This window comes from Oryzias latipes, chromosome 5 (assembly GCF_002234675.1).
Source record: "Oryzias latipes chromosome 5, ASM223467v1".
Taxonomy (NCBI): Eukaryota; Metazoa; Chordata; class Actinopteri; order Beloniformes; family Adrianichthyidae; genus Oryzias; species Oryzias latipes.
The window spans coordinates 14,072,676-14,091,449 of NC_019863.2; the positions used below are offsets into that span (position 1 = coordinate 14,072,676).

The 18,774-nt window shown below is 39.0% G+C and overlaps 2 protein-coding genes across 3 annotated transcripts; both read left to right on the plus strand.

Annotated features, from left to right (window-relative positions):
* Positions 1–7,879: 7,879 nt before the first annotated feature.
* LOC101156080 (elastase-1) lies at positions 7,880–11,079 on the plus strand. 2 transcript variants are annotated; one of them, XM_004068819.4, is made up of 8 exons: positions 7,880–8,040; positions 8,240–8,337; positions 8,496–8,596; positions 9,013–9,138; positions 10,181–10,317; positions 10,389–10,531; positions 10,680–10,829; positions 10,969–11,079. In XM_004068819.4, the coding sequence occupies exons 1-8, from the start codon at positions 8,001–8,003 to the stop codon at positions 10,975–10,977; spliced, it is 804 nt and encodes a 267-aa protein (XP_004068867.1). In that variant the 5' UTR covers positions 7,880–8,000; the 3' UTR covers positions 10,978–11,079. The 2 variants fall into 2 exon arrangements, with proteins under 2 accessions (XP_004068867.1, XP_023810728.1); XM_023954960.1 differs by lacking the exon at positions 10,969–11,079 and having other exon boundaries at positions 10,680–10,865.
* A 3,502-nt stretch (positions 11,080–14,581) lies between these two features.
* On the plus strand, positions 14,582–16,897 carry LOC101155843 (elastase-1). The gene is made up of 8 exons (XM_004068818.4): positions 14,582–14,712; positions 14,905–15,002; positions 15,100–15,200; positions 15,430–15,555; positions 15,991–16,127; positions 16,211–16,353; positions 16,468–16,617; positions 16,796–16,897. Exons 1-8 carry the CDS (start codon positions 14,673–14,675, stop codon positions 16,805–16,807), a joined length of 807 nt encoding a protein of 268 aa, XP_004068866.1. The 5' UTR covers positions 14,582–14,672; the 3' UTR covers positions 16,808–16,897.
* Positions 16,898–18,774: the final 1,877 nt, after the last annotated feature.

Below are 18,774 nucleotides of genomic sequence, written 5' to 3' on the forward strand. Positions count from 1 at the left end.
TCCGGGCACTTGGAGACAGGAGCAGTCAAAAACTTAAAAGCAACAGCAACCAAAGTATTTGTTGAGTAATATTCTACAAGACTTCAGTCCCTTTTATCAATAGCAGATCATGTGTCCTTAGTTCCAAGCTACCACTACACCCTGTTTATCATGGTCTCATCAAGCACACAACCCCAAATCCTTTATGGCAAACCAGAAATTAATTAAAAAAAATATAAAAGAAAAATGGGAGAGAAAACAACATCAAGAAAACCCAATCTGTTTAAAATTTAAGAGAGATGGAGAGATTGGGCTAGTAGGACATATTGATTCCTTTTACTTGGAATAATAGCAATTAAAGGCTGCAAACAGACCAGTGCATCAGCTTCATGGCTGTCACCCTGGAAGGCGCATGACTGCATTGATACATACACATTTCTCTGACCTGAAGGAGAAAGTGTAAATGCCCAAGGGACGATGATTAGGACATTGTGGTATAGTATAATGTCTCAGTCAGCGCGTGCAAATGTTTGTTATTCTGAAAATAAGAGAAAAAGCAAAAAAGGGGTGATAAGAAAGGGCTGTTGCTGCATTGAAGGTGAAGTGGTTTACACACAATTTAACCATTTTAGTACTATTTAATTTTAGCCCTTATTTTGAATACAATAGTTGAAATGCATAAGAACAACAAATTGAAATTGAGAGAGACCAAAAAAAAAAGAAAATCACAAAATCTTTGAACCCATTTTTAAATTAAAAAATCAATACACTTTCAAAATCACTGTTTTTGTAGTTATAATTTTCTTGGTCATTGGTTTTTTAATTTACCAGTTCTGTTTGGGTTTCAATTATTTTTTTATCGCATTTTAGTTAAACATAAGGGATTACAGCACACAAGATAATTACTTATGATGAGAGAAAAAAAATCTCTAGCAGGTTGCTTTTTTAAAATATGTCCAACGTAGGGTAGGAGTCTAAGCAGAGATCTTCAGACTCTTCTCTCCAAAGCAACTTTTCTCAGCTGACCTAAGGGGCCCCAAAGGTGCTTCCAGGCCAGCTGAGAGACACAGTACCACAATCCCGAAATACCTTCCCAGGGAAGTGTCCAGGAGGCCATCCAAAGGAGATGCCTGAGCAACTCCACTCTGAGGTCCCTCTGGGTGATGGAGCTCCTTGCTCCATTTCTAAAGTAGAACCCAGTCACCTTATTTTACCCATTTGTACTAGAGATTTTGTTATTTCATGCATGGCCAAAAGCTCATGATCATCTTCGTTACAAATGATTAATACAGCAACCACATTACTGTAGCCATTAAACTTTTCTATTTATCAATCACAATTAATCTTTTGCTCACTCTGATCCTGATCACCACATAATGCTGCAAAGCTGTGTTATCCAAGACAGGCCTACAACATCCAGAGACTTGAGAGACTCAGGGCAGACCTTATTCATGTCCATTATGGAGCAACCATGAGGCTTTTTTGACTTGTTTTAGGATTTAAACTTGGATGATGGAATGGTATACTCCTCTGTCCTCAGCATATGCTTTAGTCACAACTGCTCTTACAGCTGGATACGGGCTGTCTGCAGATGAAAAATGGGCAAACCTGTACGGTAGGTCGCCCATAGGAAATATCAAAGCTGTAAACCACTTTGTGAGCATGTAGGGCAAACATGTTTTTGCACATTTTGTTTCTATGGGCATGCTGTGCTCAACATGTTGTAATGAATCTTGATCAAGTTTTATCTTGATCACGCTTTTCCCCATATTGCTGTCTAAAAATAAAATTAACTTCACGGTTCCATCTTGCGGCTGTAAAACTTCCAAGTAATTACTGTGTTTTTGCCATCTTCCCTGATGACATTTGTGCTTAAAACCCAAAAGAAAATGTCTTCACCTCTTTTTATGTGTTTTTAAAAGTTTTTTTTCATTCAGGTACATTTCATGTCACATGGGTAAATTTAAAATATCTTCTTCTCCCCTAGGATAACTGACCACATTCTCTTTCACAGTCCCTATCATTGCTTCCCTTTTACTTTTTTTTCTCAATTCACTGGCTGGTGTGAGCCATTTTTACAGCAGCCAAAATGACGGCTCATTAATGAGGGGAAGCTGTATCATGTACAAACATCTCTAATTAACACATGCCCAGCACTTCCTGTCTTTGATCTTGTTGTTTGATTCATGCCTCTGTGAGGAAAGGTTGGTGTAGGGGTACATGAGAACTTCAGAGCAGATGAGGATGCTCTATAGGACATTATTGAAACAGGGGAAGGGAGGAGAAGTATTGCAGTATTAGGACCTTTTTCCCTTTGTGTCAGGGGGCTAGCTCAATTACCAGCCAGCACGGTTATCTCTTCAATAGCCCGATAAGGCAATAATCCAAAAATCCATGCAGTTTTAATGACTTTCTGTCTAATTAGGATCTGTCCTCCTATTGTCCAAAATCCTATTGTTAGAACTCATGCCTGACTTGCTAAAAATGATAAAATGGGTTTTTAAAAAGTACTGTAATCTTCTTGCGATTCATTTTGTAATTTAAAATGCAAAAAAACGCACGGAAATCTCTTCCATCATCAAGTTTATAACTGGTGATTTTAAAAATGCAATTTTTTTTGCTAAATTCAGTCGAAACAAAAAAGCTCCAAAATGGTTGCATGAGAGTTGCATGAATTAAGTCTAAAAAGCCAAATCCTTGGACTGCAGTAAAATGCAGATGAGATGGTCTGTGCGTGAATGCCTGTGTTGCCCAGCTGAGATTTCCCACTTTGTAGTCATGTTTTTGTTAGTCTTTAGTCCCCTCTAGTGTTGGGCTCAAACAATATTGCCTGGTTTCAATGTCAAACAGATAACACGTGAAGTGTTAATGTTTAGAGAAAAAGTGACACTGTTTTGGGATCATATATGTGCCATAACTTTCACTAAATTGTTTTGTTTATCAGCTGATTAAAAACTAATGTCTAAACTTTTTTTTTTTGCTCTGGTTTCTGACTTTAAAGAAGAAGACAGTTTGTTGAAAGCTGGCTCTACATATTCTGATTTAAACATATTTCAAATGTCTGTAAACTTAAATACCTCATCACATTACCAGTAGTTGTTTTTTAAAATGTCATGTGGTAATGTTTGTTTTAAGTTAGGAATAACAATAGAACTTTAAGCATATATCTATTTTGCTAAAAACATTTCTTAACTTAAAAAATTAATATGGAACAATCCCCTTAAAGTATGTCACCCCAAAAAAAATCCCTCTTTTAGACATTCTTGATTCTAGGTTTTTGACAGTGTTTGCTTGGTGAAGGTTAGAGGTCTGTTTTTACAGCATGTGACAACGTGTGAGACAAATCGCAGGTGCATAGTTGGCTTTTGTCAGGGGGAAAAGCACAGTCGTATTTTCCTGCATCTGTTCAAGGTCAAGTCCAGGTAAGATGGAGAGAAGGGATCATTTATTGTTGAGTTTTGACCCCGCACACAAACACAAAGATTTCTGGTGTTGATATTGAGGATTGCAGTCATTAAGACACACTAAGCAATCTGGATTTGACTTGACCATTTTGTTTGTTTTCTTTTTCCCTATGCGACTCGGTCATGAAAATGCTTGTATTGTATTTCAGAAAAAATAAAACACAACCCAATTTTGAGTTTGATCCTACCGTGCAATGCGATGTTTTCTACTGTTTGTTGGATGTTTTAAGAGTGTTCCCCTACAGTACTCCAGACAACTCAATAGCTAACACATTAGTGGCCTTGTGGCAGAGTCTCCACCCTGAGACTGGAATCTTGTGAATCCATACCCATCCGAATATTCTAAAAATGGGACCCAATGTCTCCCTTAGCATTAAGGGGTGGGATTGGAGGGTTAAACCACCAAATGGTTACCACGTGTGGCTCTGTCTGCAGCTCATTGTTCCCAAGGAGATGACAAAAGATGACAAAAGATGTCAATGTTAGAATTCTCAATTTGACTCGGGTAAGTCCTAATTATTGGCTGCTTTCTTCTAGTGCTGACAGAAATGTTATCCTTTCACATAGTCATCCTTTTACCATTGCCTTAAATATTGTTACTACAATACTCAGTTGAATATCAACTATCTCTGTAAAAGGCAGATCTTTATTATTGTTCAATGTTTTTTTTAGGTAAGCAGGTAGAGTTTACAAATCTGTAAAGATTTTAGACTCTATTTTTACAAATGGGTGTCTCAAGGTTAACTGTATTTCATTCCTGGGATGTGCTAACATTTTATGGAATGTTAAATTCTAATCCTTTTATTTGGTTATTAATGACACCTCATTTCCTGTTCCTCTGCTTCCTCAACAAAAGTAACATTCAGTTAAGCTTTAACCCTTGTGCTATCCTAGGCACTTTAACATTGGGAGTTGGGTCATCCAGACCCACTAGACAGTGCGGTGAACCTTTTTTCTTCAATGATTTGTGATCTTCACTGGTGTCCATGGATTACATGAAATCCTCTTCACCTTTATCCACCTTTGTCATGGTAGGGAGAACACGTCAATGTAAGGGTGGGGTCATAGGATAGCATAAGGGTTAAGACGGCACATAGCATTCTCTCGTTGGCTTAAAATCACTTTAAATGATCAAAAACATATAGAATTTATTGTGCTTACATTTTTGTTTTGTTTGTTTTTATTAAGTCGGAAGAACAAAATTGTACTTTAGTTGGAATTCTGTGCAACTCTCACATTAGACAAAACATTTTCTTTTGCTGCTCAGTTGACACATCTCCGATATGATCCAATCAACTTCAAGCATTGCTATCTAAAACAGTAAATGAAATTATTAGGATTAAAACAGGAACTATTGTAGGAATGACTGTGCATTTAAATAGAAAAAATAACAACTTTTAGAAGTTTTTATGAAGTTTTTTCTGACAGATGAAAAAGTATCTGAAAAATGTAAGGTTCTGTAGAATTTTCTAGACAAATTAAACATACCTCCAGGTTATTGACATCTTTGAGAACCAGTCAGAAAACCTTGCATGATTGAGCTATTTTTCTTTTTTAACCTCTTCTTGGTAGATAAAAAACCAGCAATTTTGATAGGAATTTATTGTTTTTGACTTACTCCTCGTTGCCTGATGCAATTCCTTAAGTTGAAGTCATTTTACAACATCTCATTTGAAATATGGCCTTGCATAAAGTAGCTATATATATATATATATATATATATATATATATATATATATATATTTATAAAACGCCCCTCTCACCCTCCGCGGGTGGCTTCTCCTCCAAGCTCGGGTCCTCTACCAGAGGCCTGGGAGCTTGTGGGTCCTGCGCAGTATCTTAGCTGTTCCTAGCACTGCGCTTTTCTGGACTGAGAGGTCTGAGGTCTTTCCAGGTATCTGTTGTAGCCACTCCTCCAGCTTGGGGGTTACTGCCCCGAGTGCTCCAATTACCACAGGCACCACTGTCACCTTCACTTTCCATGCTTTCTCCAGTTCTTCTCTGAGTCCCTGGTATTTCTCCAGTTTCTCATGTTCCTTCTTCCTGATGTTCCCATCGCTTGGCACTGCCACATCCACCACAACGGCTTTCCTCTGTTCTTTATCCACCATTACAATGTCTGGTTGGTTCGCCATTACCATCCTATCAGTCTGGATCTGGAAGTCCCACAGGATCTTTGCCCTCTCATTCTCTACCACCTTCGGAGGTGTTTCCCATTTTGACCTTGGGGTTTCCAGTTCATATTCTGGACACATGTTCCTGTATATTATTCCAGCCACTTGATTGTGGCGCTCCATGTATGCTTTCCCTGCCAGCATCTTACACCCTGCAGTTATGTGCTGGATTGTTTCAGGCGCTTCTTTGCACAGCCTACACCTTGGGTCTTGTCTGGTGTGGTAGATCTGAGCCTCTATTGCTCTGGTGCTCAGGGCTTGTTCCTGGGCTGCCAGGATGAGTGCTTCGGTGCTGTCCTGTAGGCCAGCCCTTTCTAGCCATTGGTAGGACTTCTTGATATCAGCCACTTCAGTTATGGTCCGGGGGTACATCCCATGCAGGGGTTTGTCCTCCCATGAGGATCTGTCCTCCAGCACTGTATCCTCTGCTCTCCATTGCCTGAGACATTCACTGAGCACACTGTCAGTTGGGGCCTTGAGCTTGATGTACTCATGGATCTTGGATGTTTCATCCTGGATAGTGGCTTCTACGCTCATTAGTCCTCGGCCTCCTTCCTTGCGGCTAGCATACAGTCTCAGGGTGCTGGATTTGGGATGGAACCCTCCTTGCATGGTGAGGAGCTTTCGTGTTTTAACATCCGTGGTCTGTATCTCTTCCTTTGGCCATCTTATTATTCCTGCAGGATATCTGATAACAGGCAGTGCGTAGCTGTTTATTGCCCGGGTCTTATTTTTGCCATTGAGCTGGCTTCTCAGGACTTGCCTTACTCGTTGGAGGTATTTAGCTGTTGCAGCTTTCCTTGTTGACTGCTCCAGGTTGCCATTTGCCTGTGGAATTCCAAGGTACTTGTAACTGTCCTCGATGTCTGCTATTGTTCCTTCTGGGAGTGAGACCCCTCCTGTGTGGACTACCTTGCCTCTCTTTGTCACCATCCCGCTGCATTTCTCGAGCCCGAATGACATCCCAATGTCAGTACTGTAGATCCTGGTGGTGTGGATCAGGGAGTCAATGTCACGCTCGCTCTTAGCATATAGCTTGATGTCATCCATGTAGAGGAGGTGACTGATGTTGGCCCCATTTCTGAGTCGGTATCCATAGCCAGTCTTGGTGATTATTTGACTGAGGGGGTTGAGACCTATGCAGAACAGCAGTGGGGACAGAGCATCACCTTGGTATATCCCACATTTGATGGACACTTGTGCAAGTGGCTTCCCATTGGCTTCAAGGGTGGTTTTCCACAGCTTCATTGAGTTTCCTATGAAGGCTCTTAGAGTCCTGTTGATGTTGTACAGCTCCAAGCATTCAGTGATCCATGTGTGTGGCATTGAGTCATAGGCCTTCTTGTAATCAATCCAGGCTGTGCACAGGTTGGTGTGTCGTGACTTGCAGTCTTGAGCGACTGTTCTGTCGACCAGGAGTTGGTGTTTGGCTCCTCTGGAGTCTCTACCAATGCCCTTCTGTGTGTTACTCATGAATTGATCCATGTGCCTATTTATCTTTGTTGCAATGATGCCTGACATGAGCTTCCATGTTGTGGACAGACAGGTTATTGGCCGGTAGTTGGATGGGACTGCACCCTTTGAGGGATCCTTCTGGATCAGGATCGTTCGCCCTTTTGTTAGCCATTCGGGGTGAGTCCCATCTCTTAGCAGCTGGTTCATTTGTGCTGCCAGGCGCTCGTGGAGTGCGGTAAGCTTCTTTAGCCAGTAGGCATGTATCATGTCAGGGCCCGGTGCTGTCCAGTTCTTCATACCTGAGACTCTTTCTTGGATGTCTGCCACTGTGATGGTTACTGGATTCTGTTCAGGGAGGTTGCTATGTTCTTTTCTCAGAGAGGAGGATATATATATATATATATATATATATATATATATATAATACAAGAACTGGCAAACCCAAATAAAAACATTTTGCTTATAAAGGCAGCTTGTGGGTGTTGTCCAGACAAAGCCAATTTTTCCTGTTTACCAAGGTAAACCAACCATGTCCAAAGGATGCCAAAAACCAAAATGACAGTTTAAAAGACAAACATAAGTTATGAAAGCCAAAAACATCCCCTCTTTCCATGAATGTATTTACCAACAGCGTTTTTTAATCGACGTATGATAATCTTTCTCCCATCATCTGAATCGCTTGAAGCCTTGTCATGCCATGACACATTTTTGAAATGAATCCTTGACAATATTCCACTAGTGAGACCAAGAGGCATGTATAAACAGAATGCGATAAGGGTGTGAGACTAATCACAGGTGCATTACTTGGATCTGGTCTGAGGAAACATAACAGAGAGAATTGCCAGCATCAGTTCAAGGTTACTTTTGGGTAGAAAAGACAGAGAGAAGCTTTCATTCTTAGTGGAAGGTTTTGACCCAACGCGCAAACATGCTCAGGTTTCTGTTGTTGACCAGCCTCTCAGCCCTGGGTAGGACTACTACACACTGGATAACTGTTTACAGCTGATCAGTGTTTGTCAAACTTAGCTATTTACTTATAGCCTGTTTTCTATCACCATGTCTATTTATTTATTTTTTTGCTCCAACTGAACTGAATTTGCTTTGGTCGGGAAAAATATGATAGTAAAGATTTATCTGACTTTCTTTTTTAATGTTTCGATTGACCAGTACTGGCTGAGCTGGAGCACCAGCCCAGGTACTTGGAGGACATCAGAGAGAGAGTTGTGGGAGGTGAAGTGGCCAGTCCCAACTCCTGGCCCTGGCAGGTACCCACCTGTTAAAACGAGTTTGCATGAAAAAGGTGGACAGACAAAGCTGGACAGGAGTTTGACAGAAAAAGGAAAAGCTGTATTTAAATCAAATCTGGCTTAGAATCTTTAAATGTTTTGCACATCCCCATCTGATTTGTTTTTTCCCTCCTTAGATTTCTCTTCAGTACCTGTCTGGTGGCAGTTACTACCACACGTGTGGGGGAACCCTGATTCAGAGGGGTTGGGTTATGACTGCTGCTCACTGTGTGGACAGGTATTTTGATCATTCGCTGCACACAGTAATTTTTAGCAATATAGGCTTTATTTGTATTTGTTTTTACTAATACTATGAATCAAATGTACATTAGTCTTTAGCCAGTATATTTTGCTTGTGTATACATCGTTAAACAACTCTAATCACCTCCAGCTATAGATCTTTTCTTGAAGCTGAAACCTAATTCTTTTATGTTAACAAGCTCCTAATTTTATCAGGATAACAAAAGGTCTTTAATATTTAATGTCACAGCAATATCTGCTGTAGATTAGACAAACAAAGTTTAGATTGAATGACTTGTGTTCAAAGAAGCTTCAAATTTGCGGTTTACTTTCTGCATTAAGTTTTGTGCAAAGTAAACAAAGGGACATTTTTTAACTTTTGGTTTTTGTTGGTTTCTTTTTTGAACACTGCAGCAGCAGGACGTGGCGCGTTGTTCTCGGTGAACATGACATCTACAGCAGCGGTGGCACAGAGCAGTACATCGGTGTGAGCCAAGTTTATGTCCACCCCCAGTGGGACTCTAACAGAGTGTCTAATGGGTAAGGGCGGACGTTTAGGCTCTTTTTCTTTCTTCAAAGGGAACTTTTTAATTTTTTGTTTTGAACTGTAAAAACTGTTGCATTCTAGGCTCTGAAAGTCAAGCCCATGCAGACACATAGACACTATGCTGCAACTCCAGAATGCATTTGGTCTGCTCCAATGTGCTCGGAAACATGACCTGTTTTGCAATGGGCTCAAATTTGATCAAAGCCTCAAATGATAGTCACAGATCCCAACAAAAGGCAAGACTCATCAATTAGCTCTACACTTCTCATTGAAAGATTATTTTCAGGAATATCTTGTTTAACGCTTGACAGACCTCTTTTATGGTGACTTGGATGAGAAGAAAAATGTAGACAGAATATATTTTTGAGGCATATTTTATTATTATTTTAAAAACATTTTATAAACAATTTTCTTGCAACAGGTTTAAGATTTGGAACAGCACAGAATCTTAATCTTCATTTGGCACATGCATTAATTGGAAATTTGATCCAACCCTTGTGGGCTGATTTCTTTCCAGTTTCCATGCTTTCCCTCCTATGTGCTGCTGATCACCTTGATCCATCACATACTGTAGGAACAGTGCTGTTTGGAAAACGCTGGACAGCGGACCTTAATGCTTGTTGGGCACCTTTTCTTCAAATACAAATTACAATATGATCTTGTTGGATCATGTGTTTCAGTGTTTATACCTTCTGGTGTGTCAGATATATAGACTTTTTTAAAGAATCCAGGACAAAAACATATGCACTGATGAATTTCTCACGATGTGCAACATCTAAGTGTAAATCAACTTCAAATTTGGCTAAAGGGCGTGGCTTTCAACAAACAAAAAATTGTCAAATTGACAACTAGATACTTAGTAGTTATACTCCTGGTGGAGTAATTTATGAAAGTTCACACAAGGAAGGAAATATTCTGCCTCAAAAGCTTCTGAGTACCCTGGCTTTAAGAGAATGGAGGTGAAATGAAGTCACAAAAGGCCTCAGACAAAGCTGGCTTCTCTTAAAATCTTTTTATTTTTTCCATTCATGTCAGGTATGACATTGCTCTTCTGAGACTGGCCTCTGACGTCACCCTGAACTCTTACGTCCAGCTGGCTTCTCTTCCTCCCTCTGGGCAGATTCTGCCTCACAACAATCTCTGTTACATCACCGGATGGGGACTCACTTCCAGTAAGTTCCTTCCACCTCCTGTCGATGTCAGATGATCATTTCCCTTTAATATCACTGCGTCTGCTCGACAGCCGGTGGTAGCCTGTCATCCCAGCTCAAAGAGGCCTATCTTCCTGTGGTCGACCATAGCACCTGCTCCCGCAGTGATTGGTGGGGCAGCACTGTGAAGACCACCATGGTGTGCGCAGGAGGCGGTGCTGAGTCTGGATGCAACGTGAGTCATCTTCCCAAAGAATTGTTGAACCAGTTTTGCTAAATTGGTTTCCATGTATTTCTAAGAAACGTATCTTTTAAAAGTTTATTAAATTTTAAATTTGACATCACGAAGTTTACAATATTTTATCGACATTTTCTTCTTTCAGGGAGACTCTGGAGGCCCTCTGAACTGCCAGGTTAGCGGCAAATACTATGTCCATGGTATTACCAGCTTCGGGTCTGCATATGGATGCAACTATCCCCAGAAGCCCACCGTCTTCACCCGCGTGTCTGCCTACATCGATTGGATGAACTCGGTCAGTATGAGAGAAAATTAATAAAAATGCAAAAATGAAAGATTTAAAACATAATTTAATGCATGTTCACGACGAAACGCGAAACTATCCAAATTGTTAAAAGTCATCAACATTTTTTTTCTTCTTTTGTTTTCCTCAGATCATGTAAGAGTGCAGGACAAGCATTTTGCAGCAAGGACCTTGTTTGACCAGTTGATTCATCTACTCATGCCTTTGCTTTTAATCAGAAATAAACTTGATTTGAACATTGTCTGACTTTTCCTCCTCATGTAAATAAAATATACTATTTATTATATTGTTTCGTAGCAATCCCCCAAAAAATGTAATGATCATTTTGTCTGTTGTTACTTAGATGTATTTATTTTCCATATGAAAAAATAATGCAGCACAGAGGCATAAAAAGGATCTCTGAAAATCCCTGAAAGCAGACGTTGACAACACACTGGATTTGAGACGGAACTACTAAAAAGAAACAACGGCATTTTAAATGCACTAAGGAATAATTCCCGACTGTAATAAGCTGTTTTAATCATATGCTTGCTGTGATCTTGGCAGGGTGTGGAGACAGAACCAAAGTGAATGAACAAGAAAACTGAGACACAAAATAAAAAAACACAAATAAAACTCAATCAAAGTCAAGATAAGAGGTTACTTTTCCACACATCAGTTGGACTTTCAGTGCATCTGTCACAGTGTCACAAATGTGCCTCTTTTTCCAGATCCAAACTACTTGTGAGAAAGATGTCAAAGTAGCATTTGACACCCAGAACATCATGACTGCGTTTTATTTGAGCAACGGGACATATTTTTTAATGATGTGAATTAAAAAATATATATTTTCTGATTCATTTAAAGGATTTTCCAATGTATTATGCAGTGGCCGATCACTCACTTAAGAAAGAAACTAAGGGCTTCATTCAGGTTACAAAAGGGATCAGTGAAACCCTCGCCACCCCACGGGACCTTCCACTGCCAGTAACTTATTTAAAATCAATTGGCCTTTTAATTGTGTCAATTGGTTTCAGTAAGTTTTAAATTTTAATTCACATAAAAAATTTAACCAAGCTTTTCTCATGGGAATCCATTAAAGCACAATAGATACAATTATTGTTTCTCCAGCATTCCAAATTCAATTTTGCTGAAGTAAGAACTTCTCTATTGCTGTTCAGAGAAGTACCGGTAATTCTATCTCCCTTCAGTGTAGACTTTATTTTAAGAGCCCCAATTTCCAATTTCTTGTATTCGTGATCCTTTTGAGTTCATGTTTTACTTCGAAGCCCATCGAGACGACTGTTGTTGTGATTTTGGGCTATACAAATAAAATTGAATTGAATTGAATTGAATTGAGAAAAAAACATAAAGTAAAGCCAGATCAAAATACTACTTTACTGTCCAAAGTTTGCGGATTCTTTGTACAAGAAACTGTTACTGATATGATACCATTATAAAAAAAATTCTCAATGACACTGACATGAGACACAATGTGGTTGACAACAGGCTTCAGTTCAACTAACAAGACATTTACCTGGGTCCATTTATACGTACATCAGACTGTTGTCCAGAAAATTCCCTGGTCATGTGGACACAGCTTGATCATGAATATCACCAATTCCAAAAGAAGCAGTCTAATACTTATCCAGTCCTCTTTAATTTCTTATATTTTTTTAAGATTATTTTTGGCTTTAATTTATGGCAGTTTGACTGAAAAGTTGCAACAAAAGTTGCACTATTGTTCAATAAGAATTTTTAAAGGCTTCTCGTAAAAAGACTGTTAGTGAATGTAGAAATTACAAAACATTATTTTTTTGACCGGTTCATTGAAGTCCAATTGTATCTAACCTCACAAGAATTACACAGCAGTGACAAAATTCCTTATTATAAACTGTGATTTATTTAAAGAAAAACTTTTTTTTTTCAAATAGAAATGTTTGTGCAAAAGAAACTCTAAAATTAGTGGAATTATTGGTTAATTTTGTGCAAAAATTGCCAACATTATTCTAATAGTAAAAAAGGCATGCTCTGATTTAATTAATTATTATGTTTAAATCAAAATTTTAATTTGAAAACAGAAAAAAAAGTTATTTTCAGGAAAGAAAATTGAAAGAACTCTGTCTAAATTTGACTAAAATGTGACTTTTGGTCACTAAGCCTCAGTTCGGTTGTTCCATTTGTTTCTATGATTTTGAATACTAAATTACATATTTCTGTGAAGTGCTACACGTCTGAAAATGATTTTTTTTTTTTCCTTTTAAAATGACTTTATTTGAAAAACATCTCCTCCAGTTAGACAGTTGACTCTCTGTCCGTGGTGAACTCCTAAGTTTGATTAGTTACTGTATGAATGTATAACTGATGTTTATATTGCTGTTGTGTATTATTTCTACTTAATTGCTTGAAATAAACCATTTCAAATCAAATTCAAATCAAATCAAACTCTGCTCTCATTCTGCAGTTAACTTGAAGAGGCTCCTTCAACCCCCCATGACCCTGTTCAGAGAAAGCTGAAATCGATGGATTTTTATCTGTTAAGCCCTTTGTGTTAAATGAGTCTGCCTTACCTTGAGATCAAATTCCAGCTAACCTGTAATATTTACATCAATACAGATGTAAAGCAAGAACTTGTCCTTACTTCAGGTACATTTCTTTGGTTGCCACACAATGAATCTTTTCTTTGTTTGCTTATTTCACACACTGACTAAAAAGCAGCCTTCAGACAAAAATGCTTTAAGTTAAACATGTTTTAACATCTTAGTGGTCTTTTTTAGGAAATGTCAAAGGTCATGCCACTGATTTTCACACCCCTTTGTTTGTCCAAGGGATTTGGTTGAATGCAGAAAAATTGTCTTATTAGGCTTTAAACTAACAACAAAAACACAAAAAAGATCTTCTCTATAAAAAGATAACTAATGTATTCACATAAACGATAAATCCTAAGCAACAATAACATGAGCAGAAAAAGAAAGACCTCAGGGTAAACTTAAGGCCACAATGACAAACAAAATACACCTATCTAAATACACTGACAGTATTACCTAAAAGAAAAAATGAGAGCGAAAACAGAAAAGCACAAAATTCCCTTCAGTAAAATAAACAGGGGAAAAGCAGTGGCAGAGAAAGTGGCTGTTCAGCCCTACAGCTTCACTTTAAATACAATTACCATCTAAAAGAACTGTGTGCCCCCAAAGGTGTCCCTGTGATGCTGGAGTAGAAAGACGTTGTTTCACATGCACACATGCTGCAAAGGGGAGGGCAGGGAGGCAATGTGAGGTCACTATGGGGTTTGTAATAAACAGTCAGTGTTTTGTAACAACAATCCAACCCATTCCCTGACATCCCCACTTATTTTAATAAGAAAAAGACAACCAGAAGAGTTCTTATGAAGTTTTAAATGACTGTCAAAACCACATGTTATACATTACTGTATGTTATACATTACTGTGTCACATTACTGGTTGGTAGGTCAAAAACAGTTTTGTAAACCACAATCCATGCTAATAAGGACTTTTTGTAACAAAGCAAATTTTTTTAAGTTATTTCTTGTTGATCATGAAAAAATGCACTATATTGTTATTTTATCAAATATTTTTTAAATTAGTATACAAACCCTGTGTGTTGGGTAACAGCAAAGAGTACAAATGATCTTAAATAAATATCTATCTGGGATCCGTCTAGAAAAAAGAGACGTGCTTCAGAGTGAGTGAGAAAAACCACAGCTGAATAACTGGCTATGGAAAGCGGAAAAGAACTGATAGATTGTCCTGCATCAGTTCAAGGTTAGCTTCTAGTATAAAAGACTGAAACGAATGCTTATTCTTCGTAGAAAGGTTGTGAGCTGACTCAGACATGCTCAGGTTTTTGTTGTTGACAAGCCTCGCCGCCTTGGGTAAGAATGCAATGCAGATTGAACTGTAGGACTTCGGATTTGTTTCTTGCTCTGTTTTTGTTTACTCTATTTACCAAACTCAGAAAAAATTAAATTGAAGATATGTCTTTTTTTTTGTAATTTTCTCTTTCCCTGGGCTTAAAGACAGATCACAAATATCCAAATGATTACCTTATGTTTCCTCTTAACCAGCTCTGGCTGACCTGGGACACCAGCCCAGGTACCTGGAGGACATCAGACAGAGAGTTGTAGGAGGTCAAGTGGCCAGTCCCAACTCCTGGCCCTGGCAGGTAACCTTATTAAACCATCAAAGCTTATGTTAAAATACATGTACAAAGAAAAAAAGAAGAAAAAAAATCAAATTCATTGTCTGTTTTCCCTCCTCAGATCTCTCTTCAGTACCTGTCTGGTGGCAGTTACTACCACACATGTGGAGGAAGTCTGATTCAGAGGGGTTGGGTTATGACAGCTGCTCACTGTGTGGACAGGTATTAAAGTAGTTATTTGGAGACTAAGAGAAAATATTTTACAGAAATATTAACTCATGTTTTGCAATATATTTCAGGGACAGTGAATACAAACATTTTGGGATATGTAAACCAGTGTGACATCTGTTTTTTTTAACTGTACAAGCACAATGAAAGAGGGAACAACTAAGAGTTCGTGATTATTATTTAAAACTGTTTTGCCTTTCTTTTCTTTTTTTAAACATTGCAGCAGCAGGACGTGGCGCGTTGTTCTCGGTGAACATGACATCTACAGCAGCGGTGGCACAGAGCAGGTCATTGGTGTGAGCCAGGTTTACATCCACCCCCAGTGGGACTCCAACAGAGTTGCCAATGGGTGAGGATAACTTTTGTGTTTCTTAAAAAATAAATCAATGGCCAAAATACAAAACCTCTTATCTGAGAAAAAATAAAGAATTTTCAGGAAACAAGAAAAATGTTTCAAATATTCCAGTCAATGCTGATGGGAGGTCTTTGTCTTGAGACCTTTATGTCATAAAAAGGACAGGATTTTCTTGCAGATTCACTTAAAATGTTGAGTTGTCTTTTTTCTTATCTTAAACTCAAAATAAAATAAAAAATGCAGACAGGATGTTTTGTGTTTCTGTCTTTGAAGTCGATTTAAATATTCGTGCTACCGGTACTTGTAATCTTTTCAGCGATTTAATGTCATACTCTGATACTTGACTGACAGTTGAGACCTCATTTAAAACTGTCTTGTCAGTGAGGCTTGCTTCTTTATAAATCCCCTCATTTTTTCTGTTCATGTTAGGTATGACATTGCTCTTCTGAGACTGTCCTCTGACGCCACCCTGAACTCTTACGTCCAGCTGGCTTCTCTTCCTCCCTCTGGGCAGATTCTGCCTCACAACAATCTCTGTTACATCACCGGATGGGGACTCACTTCCAGTAAGGATAAGTCTGAGCTCCTGCCAATGTTATTAAAACAACCTTTTTAAAATTGATTGCATCTCATTCTTTCTGCTTTTTAGCTGGTGGTAGCCTGTCCTCCCAGCTCAAAGAGGCCTATCTTCCTGTGGTCGACCACAGCACCTGCTCCCGCAGTGACTGGTGGGGCAGCACAGTGAAGACCACCATGGTGTGTGGAGGAGGTGGTGCTGAGTCTGGATGCAACGTGAGTCATCTCTCTTAAGAAACCAAATGTCTTAGAAAAAACAATTTGTTTATTTTTTACTAAATCCCTTCCCCTTTCAACTTTCCATGTTCAAATTTCCTTTTCTTGTGTTAGGGAGACTCTGGAGGCCCTCTGAACTGCCAGGTTAGCGGCAAATACTATGTCCATGGTATTGCCAGCTTTGTGTCTGGATATGGATGCAACTATCCCCAGAAGCCCACCGTCTTCACCCGCGTGTCTGCCTACATCGATTGGATGAACTCGGTCAGTATGAGGAAAAATGCAACAGTCTACAAAAATGTTTACACAAAAATTACCTATAAAGGTTATTGTGAACATACAATATACATAGTTGCACTTTGATATATTTAAATATACTACTATAAGAATATTTATAGCCCCAAGATTGTTTGTCATAACCCTTCTTTTATTACTTTTTCAGATCTTGTACTAGTGCAGGATATGAACACAGACGCCGTGTTTGACCATCAACAACTTACCAATGAGTATTTTCAGTCAATAAAATCAAACATATTGAAAATTGCATGACGATTCATTTTTCTTCAAAAACACAAACACCATTATATACATTGTCATTATGAAATAGTAATCCACAAGTCATTTTATTAAATAAGAACAATGTCCCCATTATGTTAAGATTCATGTGTATCATATATTTAAGATTCAATTGAATGTTATATTAGAGGATTAAAGATAAACTAAAACAAAAGCCAGAGTTACGGGTCAAAAACAGTTTGTGTGCAAACTTTGATAAAGTCTGAGACAGTCAACAGGTGCCCCGAAAACCATGTCAACAACCAAACATTAGATAAAGGCCAGCAGAAATGACACAAGGAGTTGACCAGTCAGTCCAAGGTTAAAAAACAAACACCAAGGCTGTTCAAACACTCAAAGCTAAAGGATGCATTTACCCTTACTTTGAAATGTAGATGAACTCACTGCAAGGATGTTGAAATTCCTATGTGCTCCAGTGTTGATGCTTTACTCCAACAGGAATTTGGTGCTAGGATGTTACATATCAGAGTTTTGTGATATGCAAACGTTATCTGCTAATGACTTAATACATTAGCAGATAGCTGCACTAGATCAGGGAAGCTTTAAAAGAGGGGGGTGGGTAAATATGGATGAACAATAGAAGGATCCTCATAAAGTGTGGCAAGGTTTGGATTTAATAGCAAACTACAAGAGCAGAACAAACATCATTACATCCACATTCAGTTGACTGGCAGAAGAGTCAAAACACTTCTTTGCTTTATTTGAGGTTCAAAAGACTTCTGCTTCTCCGTCTTTGGAATGGAAATGGATCAGATGGGGCTTCTCAGAAATTCGGCAGGTGGTTGTGCAGTGGTCATGCAGTGGCCATGCCCTTGGGCCAGCTGCAGTCGCATATTCACACGCTGTGCGGTGGCCACCAAGGTTTTAAGAAAAAGTTAAAGTTCAATGGCAACTGGACGATTTGTTGACATTGGTCAGCCACCACCCTGGCACATTTGGAGGTTGCGTGGTGGTAGACCGGTGGCAGAAGATTTTCATGTGTCTATGCACACACATAAGCTCTCTGAGTGCACCAGGACCACTGTGTGCAACCCGCTGGGAATAATTAAGTGCTTTGAAAATGTAGTGCTTCAAAACATCTCCAGCTGCCTCCTAGTCACCCATGACCACTGTCAGTGGACATACAGACCAAATAGGTTATTTAAGAAAGCTGTAACTCTAATCAATCACACTCCTTCCAGGGCAGTGTACTACACCCAACTCCTTTATTCTTTGTATACATTTGCACCAATTTCCCAGATGGTATCATAGTGGTTGGTTTAACTTAGGGGGAGATGTGTTAGCGTATCATAATGGAGTCCAAAGGTTGTCAGAGTGGTGTTCAGTGAACTCAAGGAGGAAGCATAAGTTGACCGCAAACCCCTCTTCTTGACAGGGTGCAGCATTTTAAGCTGCTAGGAATCCACAAACACAGGACCTTTCCAGAGACCATTATTATGTTCAGCAGAATTTGAAAAGGTCACCTCAAAGACTGCACTTCCTGAGAGTATTTAAGGGGGAATGAAGTTGTCAGGAAGTTGCTGGTGACTTTTTACAGAGTAGCATTTGAGTATCCTCTCATGTGTATCATGTAAGTGGGGTTTGCTGTGGCCCAAAAAAAAGACTTTTCAAAAACTCATTAAACTGCAGAGAAGATCACTGGATGCCCTTTGCCCTCCCTGAAAGAGTTAGCCTCATCACAATACATTTGCAGGGCAGAAAAAAAAAAGGGAGAACAATTCTTCCCACACCCACTACGTCCTTGCACTGTTGCCCTCTCAAAGGCTTATCAGACTTTAGAGATCACAAACCTGTAGGTTCAACAATACAGAAATCAGGTCACTAAATAAATGTGTCAAATAAAAT